The sequence below is a fragment of the Odocoileus virginianus genome, unplaced genomic scaffold (genome assembly GCF_023699985.2).
Source record: "Odocoileus virginianus isolate 20LAN1187 ecotype Illinois unplaced genomic scaffold, Ovbor_1.2 Unplaced_Scaffold_2, whole genome shotgun sequence".
Classification (NCBI taxonomy): Eukaryota; Metazoa; Chordata; class Mammalia; order Artiodactyla; family Cervidae; genus Odocoileus; species Odocoileus virginianus.
In genome coordinates this window covers 905,431-924,941 of record NW_027224264.1, presented here as the reverse complement: position 1 = coordinate 924,941, position 19,511 = coordinate 905,431, and the positions used below count along the sequence as shown (strand labels likewise).

General features: G+C 38.6%; 1 protein-coding gene across 2 annotated transcripts in view; it reads left to right on the top strand.

Moving 5' to 3' along the window:
• Positions 1–19,511, top strand: part of TENM1 (teneurin transmembrane protein 1) — an 862,693-nt gene that overhangs the window by 566,892 nt on the left and 276,290 nt on the right. For both annotated transcript variants that reach the window (XM_070462280.1, XM_070462279.1), the window contains 2 exons: positions 16,365–16,564; positions 17,708–17,918. In XM_070462280.1, the coding sequence (XP_070318381.1) occupies positions 16,365–16,564; positions 17,708–17,918 (411 nt within the window). The remainder of the gene's footprint in view (positions 1–16,364; positions 16,565–17,707; positions 17,919–19,511) is intronic.

Here is a 19,511-nt window from a genome sequence, read left to right as displayed (position 1 = left end):
GCCATTTTAATTATGAAATTTCTTGATATGGGTCTGTTTGGGCTTATCTTGTTTGGGATCATCTGTGCTTCCTGTACCTGGATATCTGTTTCCTTCTTGATTTGGGGGAGTTTTTTAGTCATAATTTCCTCAAATACATTTTTGACACCCTTCTGTCTATTTTCTGTTTTTGGACTCTGAATAGTGCAAATGTTGGAAAGTTTAATGTTATCTTAGAGATCTCTTAAGTTGTATTCCTTTTTTAAAATGTATTCTTCTTTCTGCTGTTCTGATTCAGTGGTTGGTATTATTCTATCTTCCAGACCACTATGTGTTCTCTGTATCACTCAGGCTGCTCTTCATTCCCTCTAGTGGGTCTTTTTGTTTCAGCTTTTGAATTATTCATTTCTGATTGGGCTACTTCCTTGTTAAAGTGTTCATTGTTTAGATCGATTCTTTTCCATAATTTAGTTAACATTTTTATACCAATGTTTTGAATTCTTTATCTGATAAATTATTATCTGATAATTTGTTTATTTCTGTTTCAGTATTCATTTTTTCAGGGCTTTTCTCTTGTTCTTTCCATTGTGAGTAGCTCCTCTGCATTTTAATTTTGCTCAAGTTTCTCCATCTGTGTGTGCCTGCTTAGTTGCTTCAGTCATGTTGGACTCTGTGCAACCCTATGTAGCAGTTACCTATTATAGTCTTGAAAGAGCTTTCTTATGTGGGAGCATCTCTATACAGACTGATTGTGCCTAGTGCCTTTGATGGGACAACTGGATTTGATGTGGATACAGATCAGAATTTTTCCTCAGGGTATGCTGGCAGCGATTGCCTTGGTAGGGTGTGGGGCTGGAAATGGAGGCGCTGGAGCTGGTCAGGGTGTGAGGTGGGGCTTCCTCTCTGCTCAGTGGTTATCTGCTCTGTCAGGAACAGGGTCTGATACCAAGTTGCTGGAACAGAAGCCTTGAGGGTGGGGCTCAAACTGGCTGTGTTTCCTTTTAAGTGTGTGGTTTTTCCCTCACCCCGCACTGGGACATTTGCCTCAGAGGAAGGGAGCGGTGCAATAAGTGGGGCCCATGTGCAGACAGAGGTCTCATGCGCTGCCCGTATAGGGGTCTGCAGCTCTACTCAGAGGCAGCTCCGGTGTGAGCCCCCTTCATCACTCACAGTTGATCACTGCCCACTGCCTCCACCACCCCTGCTGTCTTGCGGAACTGCTCCGCAGGTCTGGTAGGACCCGCTTGGAGTCTCTGCGTGTATCAAGTAGTCCACTGTGGCAGAGCAGCTGCCCTCAGCGATCTGGGCTGCTTCGGAGGTGCTGCCTGGGGAAGTGTCAATCACAGCTACCACGATTCCACTGGGGCCCTGCCCCGCTACTCTGGGTCAGTTCCGCGTCCCATGATCCAATCTTTTCTCTCAATCCTCTGTTCTCCAGATCCAGTGCCATGCTGTGGCCTGGAGTGCGCGGGGCCAGAGCGTTCACTCAGCTCAGGCTGTGGTGGATGGCAAGGTGGTCTGAGGAACCCCAGCATCTGCTAGGGCAGATGTCTTTCTGCCCTGCCTGGGGGCAAGTCAGTAAGTCCAGTCTTCCCACAAGCAGAGTCCAGGCTTCACCAGACTTTCTATCTGATTCAGCGGTCCCCCAGACAGCTAAAGGAGGTTTGTCTTCTCCGCACAGTACTCACAGACTGGGCTGTCCAGTCCATGGTTCACGCTGCTCCCTCCCCAGGGCTGGTATCTGCCCATGTGGTCTCCCTATTCCTTCAAGTCTACTCCCAGGAACGCAGGTCCCAACCAGAGACTTTTCTCTCTGTCCTACCCATTATGTGGGTATCTTTCTTACAGCCTTGGTCGTACAAGAGTCCTTCTACTAGTTTACATTTAGTTTTCAGGGAGGATTGTTCCACATGTAGATGTCCTTTTTAAAATAATAATTTATTCATTCTGGCTGTGCCAGTTCTTAGTTGCAGCACAGAGAATCTTCAGTCTTCGTTACAACGTGTGGGATCTTTAGTTGCGGCATACGAGCTCTTAGTTGCAGCACATGGGACCTAGTTCCCCGACCAGGGATCAAACCCAGATGCTGTGTGCAGGGAGTGTGGAGCCCTAGCCATGGGAATACCAGGAAAGTCTTGTACATGTATTTTTGATATGTTCCTAGAGGGATGTGACCTCCGCATCCTCTTACTCTACCATCTGGATCTCCCTCCTGTCCCTAGGAGTACTTTGCAAATCTTTTATTGCACACCAAAGTTCTGGGTTCTCCAAACAGTCCCTCCTCCTCAAAGCAGGACACATGCACTTGCACTCAAACAAGTACCCTTGGGAATTAAAAGTTAAACAGCAACACAAAATGCGCCTTTCTGACCTCCTTTCCTTGTAGACGTAGCTGAAGAGGGGTGTGTGTGTGTGTGTGTGTGTGTGTGTGTTGTTCAACCCATAGTTTCAGTATCTTTTACTTAAAGGATATGAAAGCCTAGGACATTGTTGTAGAATTGGGAATAATTCATATAAGCACAACAAACCGCATGAATAAAATAGTAGTCATGCACTAACAAAGACAACAATGTTGGGAGCATAACATTATTATTTTTAAAGATTGATGGCAAATTACAGTAAATGTTTCCTATAATGCCATATAGATGTTTCTCTAACACAGGGTTTCAGGGGGCTCAGCTAGAGTGCTGCAGCTTGTTTTCAACTATATTAAATCACTTTATCAATATACTTCAGTTTCAACAAAAGCTTTTCTAAAGCATACTGGAGACCTGACTTCTCAAATAGATTTATGGAAAGAGTTCACTATACTCACAGGTAAACTTATTTACAGTATAAAAAATTCATGCTAAATGTTCTTGGCCATATATGTTTTATGTTTTACTCTTGTTTCATTTTAATCCCCTTCCTTTTTTTAATCATCTTCCTTTTTAAAAAACTGGTTTTTAAAAAACATACCTGTAATGCCATGTAAAATGTGTCTGCCTTTTGGTCCCCCTGGCCTAGTAGTCTGCATCTGACAGAGGCACCAAGTGGTATGCTATAGAATGACATATTTATTGTCCTGAACTAGTCCTTGAAAGGCTAGAGAATCTTCCCATAATGTGTTAATAATATCTTATATTTTTTGGAAGAAATAATCCATTGTAGAAATTTATCAGCCACATGTATATCTAATCCTACAAGTGTCCAGTTATATCTTTCAGCTTGTATTATTTTTGGAGAAAGTTCAAACATTTTCTAGCTTTTTCATGAAGTCAAAGGTAACTTTAGTGTGTAAAATTTCCTTTTGAGAATAAAGTGCTAGAGTTCCAGGATCTAATGCACAAGTTTGCGTGTTTTCCTGTGCATAACTTTGGCAGTCCTATCGATAATAATCAGCAATCTTTTTTTAGTCTTTGCCTTTCTAATGCTAAGAGCCTTTGGTTTTACTTTTTACTCTGCTTGTAGCTCCTATGCTGTCTTAGTCATTTTAGTTGCCTTTTCATATTTCCATTTTATAGTCTACCAAAGATGTCTTCACCAGAACTGTACATGGATACCATCTTGCCATTGCCAGGGGTTCTGTGAGAGGGAAGAATACATGTGAAAAGTTGAATTGTACAAGACTTCTGACCACCTCAAGCCTTCCATTCAAATAATATCAAGGGGGGAAAAATGAAATCTTAGTATTTGGAAACATAGAATAGAAGCTCATGATTTTTAATGCTGTTTTGAGTCAAGGTACCATTTTTTTTAATTTATTTTTTTTTCCATTTATTTTTATTAGTTGGAGGCTAATTACTTTACAACATTGCAGTGGTTTTTGTCATACATTGAAATGAATTAGCCATGGATTTACATGTATTCCCCATCCCGGTCCCCCCTCCCACCTCCCTCTCCGCCCGATCCCTCTGGGTCTTCCCAGTGCACCAGGCCTGAGCACTTGTCTCATGCATCCAACCTGGGCTGGTACCATTTTAACTGTGGTTTAAGTACTGTGGAAAGTTAACAAATGAAGCAGAAGACACAGCTTTTGCCCTTGAAAAAGTTCCTATTAAATAGGAGAGCTGTAAGAAACATGCATATATACACGGTGCAAAATAACATGCAACCAACTGTTGTATAGAAATAGAAATAAAATGGTTAGGTGACTAAGAGGCCTAAAAGAAAGAAGATGAAAAGGTGATTGTTATTATAGAAGTAACTTGAGCTGAGCCTTGAGAAACGAGAAAAATCAATCCTAGATGACCTTAAAGAGTGCCTGTTTAGGAGACTGGAATAATAGAGTGGTAAGGGGGAAATGCAGATGGTAATAGCCTATGTGCTAAATGGATAATGAAGCAATAGAGGCAGCAGATGGAGACAGTTTGGCAAGGAAAGGAAGGAGATAAATAGTTTGATAACTAGATGAAGGGCCAGTTGGGTCATTTTATTCCTTTCTTTTTATTAAAGAGAGACGTGTGGTTGTTTGAAAAAGACACCAATAGAGAGGGAGACATTGAGGACACTAGGAAGAAAGGAGATGGTAAAGGGACCAAAGTCTCTTGGGAGAAGAGAAAGGGAGGGGGAAGCCTCAGAGATAAACTGACACCAATTGTATTGTACACTGAGTACGAGACAGACATTTTGATACTATGGAAATAAGAGATATGGGTTCAAAAAGGGAGCACAATATGTTCAATAAATGTTATCATCTATTATGATTAGTGTTATTACTATTATTATGCTCTGTAATATATTTTATTTGTGAAGAAAAGTTTTAATTTGATATATATTTTCTGGATTCCTAAAATGTGTCAAAATATGTAGCAATATGACAACCCATGAGAGCTAGTGCCTAAGCTGGCCACTTCTCTTTCCCAAGACCTGGCACAAGATATATGTGTTCAGGTATATGTGCTCAGACTTTTTGTGACCCCATGGACTGTAGCCCGCCAGCCTCCTCTGTCCATGGGGATTCTCCAGGCAAGACTACTAGAGTGGGTTGCCATGCCCTCCTCCAGGGGATCTGCCCAACCCAGGGATCGAACCCAAGTTTCCCATATTGCAGGTGGATTCTTTACCAGCTGGGCCACAAGGGAAGCCCACAAAAGGGGAAGCTAGAGAAAATGAGCTATGACCTGCCCTGCTGCCACCTTTCCAAAGGCCAGAAGGATGTGATCAGAGTAACCTACATGTAACCACTCCAGTACTCTTGCCTGGAAAATCCCATGGGCAGAGGAGCCTGGTAGGCTGCAGTCCATGGGGTCGCGAAGAGTCGGACACGACTGAGCGACTTCACTTTCAGTTTTCACTTTCATGCACTGGAGAAGGAAATGGCAACCCACTCCAGTGTTCTTGTTTGGAGAATCCCAGGGATGGGGAGCCTGATGGGCTGCCATCTATGGGGTCGCACAGAGTCGGACACAACTGAAGTGATTTAGCAACAGCAGCAGCAACAAGCATATAACATTGTATAAAATATATAAAATAGGCATCCCTGCTGTGAACTACCAATTACATGTCCTAAAATTTCTGGCCAGGAGACGGTTCAGCCTCTAGATAGCAAGTGACCTTCTAATACCACTTGGAAACACACCAAAACTCTTATGACACTGTATGGTAGTTTGTGCGAATGTATGTGTAGATTATGCATGGCAATTTATACCTCCCAACCATATTTTTTGTAACAGCTTTGTTGAGATATGCAGTTGCATGATTAGAACTTTTAAAAAGTGACAGGAATATGTATATCCATATATGGTTGTCTCTTCGTATCCATGGGGATTGGTTCTAGGACCCTCATAGATACCAAAATCTGTGGGTGCTCAAGTCCCTTACAAAAAATGGTGTAGAACTTGTATATGCAGTCCTCCCATATACTTTAAATCATCTCTAGATTACTTATAATACCTAATACAATGTAAATGCTATGTAAATAGTTGTAAACTTGTGTGCAGCAAATTCAATTTTTGCTTTATCGAGCTTTCTGGGATTTTTTTTTCTGAATATTTTTAATCTACCATTAGTTGACCCCACAGATATGGAAACCATGGATATGGAGGGCCAACTGTTATTTACATACTATGTAATTCACTGACAGAGGATGAGATAGCTGGATGGCATCACCGACTCGATGGACATATGTTTGAGTAAACTCCGGGAGTTTGTGATGGACAGGGAGGCCTGGCGTGCTGTGATTTATGGGGTCACAAAGAGTCAGACACGACTGAGCAACTGAACTGAAATGAACTGAACTGAATTCACTGGTTTAATGTCTACAGCTCAGCAATTCTTAGTATATTTAGAGTTGGGTAGCCATCACTACAATTTAATTCTAGAATATTTTCATCATGCCAAAAATATACTTCATAGGCACTGGCAGTCACTTCCTATTCCCAGCTCCCCCCAGCCCCTGGATACCACTAATGTACTTTCTGTCTCTATAGATTTGCCTGTTTGTACATTTCATATAAATGCAGTCGAAATGTGTAGACTTTTCTTTCTGGCTTCTTTCACTTAACGTAAGGTTTTCAAGGTTGTCTATGTTGTAGCATATACCAATACTTAGCTCCTTTTTATGGCTGAATAATATTCCATTGTATGGATATACCTCATTGTGTTTATCCATTCATTAGTTGATGAATCTTTATGGATTTTCACCTTTTTTGGATGTTATGAATAATACTGATATATGTTCAAAAATAGATCATAGAGTCTAAATACAATTCAAAATTCACCCTTTAATTAATGGTACAATTTTAATAATGCCATTTTATTGCTATCTGAGAAGATATATGCAATAGTTAATAAGCTACTGTCCTGGAATCTGAAGTCTGTCAGTGTATGGGCATAACTGTTAACACTTATACCATAGTGTATTTCTCAAGTGCAAGAGTAGGCTTCCCCGGTGGCTCAGTGGTAAAGAATCCACCTGCCAAGGCAAGAGACACAGAGACAGGATTCAATCCCTGGGTGTCAGGAAGATCCCCTAGAGGAGGAAATGGCAACCCACTCCAGTATTCTTGCCTGGAAAATCCCATGGACAGAGGAGCTGGGTGGGCTACAGTCCATGGGGTCGCAAAGAGTTGGACATGACTGAGCAACTGAACCTGCATTTAAGATTAGTTAATGGACTTTTCTACACAATCAGCTATGTATTATCAGTGTCAGTAAAACAGAGAGATTTCATTTCTGAGCATATTTTATTCACAGTTAATTCCCAAAGATCTATGTGTGTGGATGATTTCAGTTCTTCCTCCCACCAAACCTTGTACTGAAATGTCAAAGTAAATGATCAACAGTACTAAATAAATTATCAAGATTACTATTTTATTTTATTAATTTATTGAAATAGCAATTACCAAGTGCCTACTACATCCAAAGTTCATTCTTTCTTTTCTTTCTCTTGCCTACTACTGGGTGTAACAATATGAAATGCATGTGTAATACACTATCAAGAAAGTGAGAGTTGAATATGTGTTTTTCTTGAATGGTTCATATAAGGAATATTATACAAAGCCACATAGATGGACAGGATAGGTTTTTCACTGTCTCCTTTTCATCTCTGAACACCTTTTGATCACTGGGAATAAAACCATTTTGCTCCAAGCACAGATATTCTAAATTTCACAATGATTTGTTACTGTGAAACAATTATTATATTTGAAAGAACACAGAGAAGATGGTACTTAAATCATGAGACACACACTAGGACTAATTCAGGTGAAAGACCGTACCAAAGCCATTTGATTGTGTCTTTTAATGGTTTGGAACATGCTATAGGATGAGATGAAGGGGAACCAGGACCTTAAGACTTATTTCTTTTTTATATCATTGGACAACATTCCCTTCCATTAAAGTGGTACATTTTTAGCTTAGGTACTTTTTATGGAATTTTGCAAATGTCTTTAAAAGACTGTAAGATTGCTATTATGGGCACAACCACAGCCTTTAATCTAGTCCTTTTTACACAAGGACCCAATAGTGGAATCTTGTAAATAACCATGCATCAATGTCTTCTAGGAATGTCCCACTGAGTTTTGCATAGGATCCTTGAATGCAGTCTAGTTATATTAAGTAGAAAAAATAAACACATTTGTATGTCCAGAATATAGTTTTTTCAGTTCAGTTCAGTTCAGTCTCAGTCGTGTCTGACTCTTTGCGACCCCATGGACTGCAGCATGCCAGGCTTCCCTGTCCATCACCAACTTCTGGAGCTTACTCAAACTCATGTCCATTGAGTCGGTGATACCATCCAACCATCTCATCCTCTGCCATCCCCTTCTCCTGCCTTCAATCTTTCCCAGCATCAGGGTCTTTTCCAATGAGTCAGTTCTTCGCATCAGGTGGCCAAAGTATTGGAGCTTCAGCATCAGTCCTTCCAATGAATATTCAGGACTGATTTCCTTTAGAATTGACTGGTTTGATCTCCTTGCTGTCCAAGGGACTCTCAAGAGTCTTCTCCAATACCACAGTTCTAAAAGCATCAATTCTTTGGCACTCAGCTTTCTTTATGGTCCAACTCTCACATCTATATATGACTACTAGAAAAACCATAGCTCTGACTAGATGGACCTTTGCTGGCAAAGTAATATCTCTGCTTTTTAATATACTGTCTAGGTTTGTCATAGTTTTTCTTCCAAGGAACAACCTATCTTATAAGAACAACACTACTTTAATCACATTATTAGCATTCAGATATGTGTCTCAATGAAACTTTGGTTTAGTCAATAGAACCACTACACATGATGTCTGTCACCAGTTCCGCCGTCTGTATTTATTTACAGGTAGATTAACCTTTTCCTCTGCACCACCAGTTTGCCATCCTTCAAGCTGGCCTGTCTGCCGTTGCTTTTTTCCACTCAGCAGTTGATGCCTGTGTTGCAACCTATAAAGAGAGTGTTTAGCTCAAACTAAATTGGTGGATATTGGTGAGACTGTGATAACTACCGTACTTCACAGTTTGATATAATCTGTGGCTCTCTGGCCTTCTTCTTGGATTTGTGCAGGAAGCATTTGTTATTGGAGAATATGATCTTCTTGGGCCTTCTGATATACTTCAGTAAAATAAGTGGTTAAATGACAATTACAGCATGAATATTACCAAATCGGTACCCTAGTGCTATAGTTTAACTCTGCCACTGACGATCTGCAAATGAAGAATCAGAGTCAATGTTAAGTTTGTCCGAAAGTACTCCACTTACCTATGTTGATGCAGAATTTCATCGTGAAATCACATTGTATATTGTTTTTGCGCATGTAATTTCCTTCTCTTTGGTTTCCCCCTTTGAACTACATTAAGAAAACTAATGAAATAATAAGTTAACAAATAATCACTGCATTGTAATCCACAACTAGTTTTGAGAGAAGTGAAAATGGAGCGATCTCTTTAGTGAAGTAAATTGCTAACAGGGAGATACCTTCCTTTCTAATATGCTAAGCTCTAAAAGGTTAGGGGCTGAGAAATTTTGTATCTGCAGGTTGTGAGAATCTTTCTAATACCAAATTACTGCAAAAAAACTTGCTTGCTATTTTTATTTAAATTATAGTTCACATGTTCATTCATGTTACCCTGTCTCTTTAACTACCTTGTCTTAACTGTGATACCAGTTCTCAAAGGGTAAGACCATCTTCTTTTAAAATCATTTTATAGATGACATGTATATATGCTTTGTATATTTAGTAATTCTCAAAACCAGGAAACTCCAACAACACAACTTCACAAGTTTCTTTTGATTTAGTGAATAACATTAAAGTGGACTTATGCAATATATGATGCTATAAAATGGAGAAGAGAGAGATAGTATAGCATTCGGTAAGGCTCATATATAAAGGTTAATGTCAAAAAAAAAGGTTATTGGGATGGAGAGGGAGGTGGGAGGGGGGATTGGGATGGGGAACACATGTAAATCCATGGCTGATTCATGTCAATGTATGGCAAAAACCACCACAATATTGTAAAGTAATTAGCCTCCAATTTAATAAAAATAAATGGAAAAAAAAAATAAATGGAAAAAAAGGTTAATGTCCATCAGCCAGTTTTGTCCTGAGTTTTTAAAAATGACAACATCTGCATTCATTGGAGACCATTTTCAACACCTTTAAAATACTATATGCTGAACCTAAAACATTTTAAATTGTCTTATATTTATAATATTGTTTGCATGACCAAATGATGCATTTTAACCAGTGATAAAAGCCCCTAATGAGGCTAGCAGTTGGATAAACTGAACATTAAATTGAGACTTGAAGTGTCCACATAAACACAGTTTGTTGAGTACCGCTCACTGAAGAGATCTGTCTGCTCCAGGACCTTGAGAGTTAAATGTATAATCAACCCTTTATGGACCAAACTTCTGTCTCACGTGGAAAAAATAACTTCCACTGAAAAATAAGGTCCTCAGTTGGTCATTTATGAGCTCAAAGGGCATATTTTATTATAAATGTCAATTTGACAAAATTATGTGTCCTGTAATACATAATTATGTTCAAAATTGCATTTGAAATCTATTATTAACAGTTAACAGTGAACATTCTTAAAATAGTTATTACTCTTGGCCTTAACACAAAAAGCAATAATGGAGGTATTTCAGGGAGTTAAAAGCTGCAAGGCATTGGCCTCTGAATAAAGCCACCGCAGGTGTGTTTCTTAATGGGCTGTTAATTTTATAGCTGGTGAACACAAAGGACAGAGACCATGTGTGTTTTTAAACTGTGTTTGGTGTGGAAAAGGAGTTGATGGCTGAAAAATGTAAAAGCAGTGTGAAATAAAGGCAAATTGAGCTTGCCCTCCTGAGATGTAATCCTCCTTGCTTAAAACCAAGGCCAACTCAATTCTTGCCACTCTGCTTCCCTTCCCACCAGCACATAACAAAGAATCCCAGAGAAATTTATATGAAGCCAGCACATCAGAAATAATTAGAAAATATGACAACAAATAATAAAGACCTAATACACTAACATTCTCTCACACTAACCAGCTCTTTATAGGTTTCCTGTTTTTGCTACTAAGTTACTCATACTTAAAGTTTTGACTCTCTCCTCCTGCATCCCTCACACCTAGGTTCCCAGGGTTCTTAGAACCTTGCATCTCAGTGTGTGGGCTGAGGACCAAGAAACATGAGCATTACTTGGGAACTCACAATATCTAAGTTCTCCGACCAGGGATTGAACCTGGGCCACCACAGTGAAAGCGTCTTTTCTGCCTGGGGAAATAATTTGTTTTACTGTTATCACTTCAGTTCAAGTTCAGTTCAGTCGCTCAATCATGTCCGACTCTTTGTGACCCCATGGACTGCAGCACGCCAGGCCCCCCTGTCCATCACCAACTCCCGGAGTTCACCCAAACTCACGACTGAAGTGACTCAGCAGCAGCAGCAGCATGTCCATTGAGTCAGTGATGCCATCCAACCATCTTATCCTCTGTCGTTCCCTTCTCCTCCTGTCTTTAATCTTTCTTAGCATCAGGGTCTTTTCAAATGAGTCAGTTCTTCACATCAGGTGGCCAAAGTATTGGAGTTTCAGCTTCAACATCAGTCCTTCCAATGAATATTCAAGACTGATTTCCTTTAGGATGGACTGGTTTGATCTCCTTGCTGTCCAAGGGACTCTCAAGAGTCTTCTCCAACACCACAGTTCAAAAGCATCAATTCTTCTGCACTCAGCTTTCTTTATAGTCCAACTCTCACATCCATACATGACTACTGGAAAAACCATAGCTTTGACTAGACAGACCTTTGTTGGCAAAGTAATGTCTCTGCTTTTTAATATGCTATCTAGGTTGGTCATAACTTTTCTTCCAAGGAGCAAGCATCTTTTAATTTCATGGCTGCAGTCACCATCTGCAGTGATTTTGGAGCCCCCCAAAATAAAGTCTGTCACTGTTTCCACTGTTTCCCCATCTATTTGCCATGAAGTGATGGGACCAGATGCCATGATCTTAGTTTTCTGAATGTTGAGCTTTAAGCCAACTTTTTCACTCCCTCTTCTTTCACTTTCATCAAGAGGCTCTTTAGTTCTTCTTTGCTTTCTGCCATAAGGGTGGTGTCATCTGCATATCTGAGGTTATTAATATTTCTCCTGGCAATCTTGATTCCAGCTTGTGATTCATCCAGCCTGGCATTTTGCATGATGTACTTTGCATATAAGTTAAATAAGTAGGGTGATGATATACAGCCTTGACTTATTCCTTTCCCAATTTGGAACCAGTCCATTGTTCCATGTACATTTCTAACAGCTGCTTCTTGACCTGCATACAGATTTCTCAGGAGGCAAGTAAGGTGGTCTGGTATTCCCATCTCTTTAAGAATTTTCCAGTTTGTTGTGATCCACACAGTCAAAGGCTTTGGCATAGTCAATAAAGCAAAAGTAGATGTTTTCCTGAAACTCTTGCTTTTTCGATGATTCCAGTGGATGTCGGTAATTTGATCTCTGGTTCCTCTGCCTTTTCTAAATCCAGCTTGAACATCTGGAGGTTCACAGTTCCGACATACTGTTGAAGCCTGGCTTGGAGAATTTTGAGCATTACTTTGCTGGCGTGTGAGATGAGTGCAATTGTGCCATAGTTTGAGCATTCTTTGGCATTGTTATAAATAGCAATTATTACAGTAGTTATTATATAATAATTTGTTTATATAATATATTATAATCTGTATATAAAATAATATGTAATAATTTGTTTTGTTATAATTATTATAATTATTATACATGATAATAATATTCTTTATAGTTTAGATATTTTTTTATAAGAAACATATAATTAGATTTTTCCTCTTCATTCACACTGCTGGTTCTTACTGTTTAACACAAATGTCTAGTTCATGACTCCTTACTTTTAATGATAGATATAGATGTATGGGAGAAGGAAATGGCAACCTACTCCAGTATTCTTGCCTGGAGAATCCCATGGACAGAGGAGCCTGGCAAGCTATAGTCCATGGGGTTGCAAAGAGTTGGACATGACTAAGCAACTAATACACACACACACACACACACACACACACACACACACACACACACACAGATATATGCTTCCCTGGTGGCTCAGATGGAAAGAATAGATATATGAAATTTATCTTCCACCTTCCTCATGCTTTCTAATTGACCCATGTAGTCGGTCTTCCCTTTCTTGTCTTCATTTAGAATAAATTATTTTTATCTCAGCACTATTTTCTCTATGCTAGTTCAAAAAAGAAATTTTTATCTTTTAGTATTTATGCTTAAAATTACAATAAAATTTTTGAATTTATAGTAATCTGAAGTTAATTGATATTTGTACCATTCCTTAGGATAATCCAGCTTTACACTTCCTGGATAATATATGATTTTTTTAACCTAATTGTGGCATAATTGACAAATATGATCATATATATTTAAAGTATACATCATGATGACTTGATATACATATATATTGTAGAATGGTTACCAAAACATTGATCACCTCACATCGTTAACATGTGTCAGCTCATGTGTGTGTGTGTATGTCTGTGGTTGAAAATGCTTGATATTTACTCATAGCAATTTTCAAGTATATATTACCATATCATTAACTATATTCACTATGCTATATATTAGAGCCTCAAAACTTTTTATAAGTGAAAATTTGTATCCTTTGACCTATATCACCCCATTTTCCCCTCCCTCCAGCCCTGGCAACCACCATTCTATTCTTGTTTGTATGAAATCAACTTTTGTCTGTCTGCCTTATTTTACTAAGCACAGTGCCCTTCAGATTCATCTTCTTTATCCATTTATCCACTGAAGGATGTTCAGGTTGTTTCCATATCTTGGCTATTGTGAATAATGCTGCAATGAATGTGGGATCCTGATTTCAATTTCTTTGGATATATACCCAGGAGTAGCAACGCTGTACCATATAGTAGTTCTGTTTTTGGCTTCCCTTGTGACTCAGCTGGTAAAGAATCCACCTGCAATGAGGGAGACCTGGGTTCAATCCTGGGTTGGGAAGATCCCCTGAGAAGGCAAAAGGCTACCTACTCCAGTATTCTGGCCTGGAGAATTCTATACAGTCCATGGGGTCACAGAGAGTCAGACATGACTAAGCAACTTTCACTTTCACTTTCATTTTGCATTCCCACCAACAGTGTACAAGGGTCTTCTTTTCTCTACATCCTCACCAACATTTATCTCTTGTCTTTTTGATAATATCCAGCCTAACAGGAGTGAGGTGATATCTCATTTTGATTTTTTTCCATTTATTTTTATTAGTTGGAGGCTAATTACTTTACAGTATTGTAGTGGTTTTTGCCATACATTGACATGAATTAGCCATGGATTTACATGTGTTCCCCATCCCGATCCCCTCTCCCACCTCCCTCCCCATCCCATCCCTCTGGGTCTTCCCAGTGCACCAGCCCTGAGCACTTGTCTCATGCATCCAACCTGGGCTGGTGATCTGTTTCACCCTTGATAGTATACTTGTTTCAATGCTGTTCTCTCAGAACATCCCACCCTCGCCTTCTCCCACAGAGTCCAAAAGTCTGTTCTGTACATCTGTGTCTCTTTTTCTGTTTTGCATATAGGGTTATTGTTACCATCTTTCTAAATTCCATATATATGCGTTAGTATACTGTAACGGTCTTTATCTTTCTGGCTTACTTCACTCTATATAATGGGCTCCAGTTTCATCCATCTCATTAGAACTGATTCAAATGAATTCTTTTTAATGGCTGAGTAATATTCCATAGTGTATATGTACCATAGCTTCCTTATCCATTCATCTGCTGATGGACATCTAGGTTGCTTCCATGTCCTGGCTATTATAAACAGTGCTGCGATGAACATTGGGGTGCACGTGTCTCTTTCAGATCTGGTTTCCTCGGTGTGTATGCCCAGGAGTGGTATTGCTGGGTCATATGGCAGTTCTATTTCCAGTTTTTTAAGGAATCTCCACACTCTTCTCCATAGTGGCTGTACTAATTGTCATTGTGGTTTTGATTTGCATTTCCCCAGTGATTAGTGATGTTAAACATCTTTCATATACCTATTGGTCATTAATATGTCTTCTTTGGAAAATATATACATTCAAGTCCTTTGTCCATTTTTAAAAATTGGATTATTTGCATTTTTGTTATTGAGTTGTATGAGTTCTTTATATATTTTGGATATTAATCCCTTATCAGATACACTTCGCCTTCCATCCTTTCCCTCTAACCCTACCTTCGGCTGCTTCTATCTACATACACATACTCTGCACCTTAGCTTTATAGAGTCTCTCTTTGTTTTTGTTCAAGCTGTTCCTTTCACATGGAAAATTCTCCCCCACAGCTCTGTTGAAATCCTTTCCATCCTTTAAGGCTCATCTTGAGTACCACTTCTCATAAATATGCTTTTCTGATTCACTCATTTGTTTATTCATTGAATAAATATGTACTGATCACAGAACTACATTCTTATGGTTACTGGGGATAAAGCAATAAACAAACATAGCCACAGCCTCATGGACCTTATATTCTATCAGGTTAAAAACAGGTGATAAACAAGAAATAAGTAAAACACATGTTATATTAAGTGGTGATAAGTGCTAAGAAGATAATAAAAGAATATAGAGGGGGTTCAGACAGCCAGGAATGATGAGTATCCTCTGGTCAAGTAGCTTTCCTCACTTTGTATACCCAATGCAAGTATTTTCCTTTACAATGTGGCTATTTGCATATTTGCCCTATTTTTCTCTCTTATATTCAAAGTTCCTTGAGAGCAGTATTTTACTTATCTTTGTATCTCCTTTACCATCTGAGCCTCCAGGGAAGCCCATCGTAAAGGAGATATCTCCTCGGGCTTCCCTGGTAGCTCAGCTGGTAAAGAATCCGCCTGCAATGCAGGAGACCCCGGTTCAATTCCTGGGTTGGGAAGATCTCCTGGAGAAGGGAACAGCTACCCACTCCAGTATTCTTGGGCTTCCCTTGTGGCTCAGCTGGTAAAGAATCCGCCTGTAATGCAGGAGACCCCGGTTCAATTCCTGGGTTGGGAAGATCCCCTGGAGAAGGGAACAGCTACCCACTCCAGTATCCTGGCCTGGAGAATTCCATGGACTGTATAGTCCATGGGGTCGCAAAGAGTTGGACACGACTGAGTAACTTTCACTTATAGCTGTATCTCTTATACAGCTGTAGGTATCTCCTACTGCTACCAAGACAAAGTTCAGTAAATAATGGTTAAAATGACTCAAATGATGGAAATAAGTGCAATAGTACTTAAGAGAAAGGAGAGACTAATACAGTGGTTGGTTAGGAAAGACTCCTTGGAGATAATTAATTTGGATAAGGTTTTACAAGATGGGTGGCGTGAAGAGGAAGGAAGAGCTGAGTAAGTCTGATTTGATATACATGTTCTTGAAAATTTAAAACCCATTGTTTTATCAACTGACTAATATTATGAATAATTTTCTTTATTTTTAAAACCAGTGTTTCAGAAGGGACGGGCAATAGACACTGGAGAAGTTGACATTGGTGCACAGGTCATGCAGACCATTCCACCTGGCTTATTCTGGCGTTTTCAGATTACTATCCACCATCCTATATATCTGAAATTCAATATTTCTTTAGCCAAGGACTCACTGCTGGGAATTTATGGCAGAAGAAACATTCCACCTACACACACTCAGGTATTTGATATTTTAGATATTTCTTGACCCTTTCAGAGAGTGGTGGGATGAATAGTTCAGGGTTTGTGACTTTCAAAGTATGTGGGAGTCAAAGGTGACGGCAGACAATTTTGTAATCAGCAAATATCCAGAATAATCACAGTCAAGCGAATAAAAAAAAAAAGATGCTATTGAGCAATAACAACTAGAATTTAGCAAAACAGATTCAAAAAAGGAAGTTTAAGAAAATATTCTTTCAGCTGAAGTTCTGCTTCCTGGAACATGATGGTCATGAGCCTTCTCAGACCCTTCTCTTTTTCAGTCTTGGTGCCCACACCTCCACTGGTTTCATACATTCCTGACCTGTTGTCCCAATAAAGGAATGCAAACAAGAGGGAAATGAGTCAAAAAGGCATGTTTTGTTTTGTAGGTAAAACATGTTCCTTATTATTGTTAAGAAAAACTTAAATAGGTAAAACCTCTGTGGTTTACAAGACCCTTCTAGAAACCTTTGCCACTTCATTTCCCTTAATTTCTTTCCCTTATCTCTTCCTACACGAACCCATTTGAGGCCCTGCTCCATCTAAGAAGTAGCATAAGAAACCGTAACTATCCAGGGCTTGAGATACATGTATCATGTTCTTGTCCGCTGATTAGGGATAAAAGAAAAGAGGACAAGGTCTTTGAATATTTCATTGTGTTACCACAAAAGTAGTACATTATGTTGAATGTTTTGACTATTCATTTATTAGTTTTAAAAACTAGAAAACTGTTTTTAATTTGTAATGATGATCATGGTAGCATTTCAAGGGGAATGTCTATTTTCAAGTATCTTCTATCAGATACTTTTTGTAAAATATCTGGATTCTCTTGCATAATACCAAATAATTCTTCTATATCTTGCTTTATTATTTTTAAACAATCATTTTTAATACTCTAAAACTGAAAGGTTGGTAACATTTATAAATATTGTGGAGGGTTATTTTGTTTTCGGAATTAATAATATGCTTTGGGGTTTAGATATACTTAAGAATGAATTACCTCTTTTCCCACTCTGCCCACCTCCAGAGCAAAGAAGTATGAAGTATCATAATTGATGTGAGAGATGTTAATCAGCCTAGAGGTAAAAGTCGTGGCTCATATCTATGTTTGCATTTGTTCCAGTTTGATTTTGTAAAGCTAATGGATGGAAAACAACTGGTCAAACAGGACTCCAAGAGCTCTGATGATACCCAGCATTCTCCTCGGAACCTAATCTTAACCTCACTGCAGGAAACAGGTTTCATAGAATATATGGACCAAGGGCCTTGGTATCTGGCATTTTACAATGATGGAAAAAAGATGGAACAAGTATTTGTGTTAACTACAGCAATTGGTAAGCTGCCTTGGCTATGATTTTGAATCGACAGCATAACTCCAGAAAGACACAGTGATGAAAGCGATACAGATGTTATTGAAGCTTATTGCTCATTCTGTCTTAAAGTCATTACTCAGGATACATCACAGTGAGACAGGTTTATATTGCTGTTGTCAGTAATGTTGTTTAAATGCAGATTAAGATTTTTAAAATGCTCCATTATTTGCGGCTACTTTAGGATACCTGCCATGCTCCTTTTTATATGTTTTCAACAGGAATAATACCCTGGATTACACTATTACTGAGACTACACAGATGAAAAACTTCATGAAGAAAGGAAATAAGCAAGAGAAGCCCTGTTAATTCAAGTTCTATTAAAAAAGAAAAAGCAAATAAATACCTTTTTGAAATGGAAAAACTAGCATCAATCCAGTTCTTCTTTAGAACAACTGATTCTGGAAACATTAAGATTGCAAAATACAACCTAAGCATACAGAAGAGTCTTAAGGATAATAACTTGGGTCATTCAGAGTTCTTTCTTTAGAACTGTTTAGTTTAAAAATCATCACAATGACTCGTTCACTGTGCTCAGAGCCTATTAAAGAATGTTCTTTTCAGTACAATGTCTACACACACTCTTACTCATTTTCACCCTAGTTAATCAGAGACAGCTCGCTTTTATCATTTTGGGGAGTCAATTCATTCGCCATAACCCTTTGTATGAATAAAGCTGAGCTCTTTAGCAAATTTAGAGCCCTAAGAGTATACAACTCATAGACACAGTATTTTACTGTGTGAATTCTCCTGAAACACGTGTCTTTTAAAAGAAGGGAAAATATTTTACAGCTGTCAGTTTTCTATACAACTCTCACCACTTTATCCTTTAGTTAACCTGTTCTACCATGTGTTTAGGAAATTGTGTTGATTGTTAATAGATATACCATCTGCTCTTTATAGCAATTATACTCTATTTTTACTTGATGCTGAAGATCTTTTGTCAGTAGAAAATGGTATTCCAGCCACAGATTATCAAAAACTTGCCTCTAAAGTAATCAGAAAGGCAATAAAAATGCACCAATAATTTTTCCCCTTAGAGAAAAGCTCCACTGATCTTACATCTTCAAAAGACAAAGTGTTTGTTAATTTAGAAATATATATATATATATATATGTATATATAAAGTCATGACACTGTTTTGCTTCTCAGAGATTCAGTGGGGGCAAATTCAACAGTTGCATCTTTCATATTTGTCCACCAAGACTCAGTTTTGCAAACTAATCAGATATGAGAGGTTGAGTTTCTCCTAAGAAATCAGAGCAATTAGAAGACTTAAAACATTTGTGAAGAGGATTTTCTCTCTTCCTGTTATCCTTACCCCTAAGTTCAAGTTAAAACACTAACCAAGCTATTAACCTTTCAAAAATCAATAGACCCAGAAACACACTTGGAGTTTTTTTCATGTCCCTTAATTCATTTCCCAAAGAACCTAACCTTTGAGATATAATTTCCTATTATCCAGAGATTAAGCTCTTAGTTTCATATGAAACAATATATTTGCTTCTTCCTTACACAAGTCTGTTTCTTATTTCTCCTGCAATTATAGTAAATTTG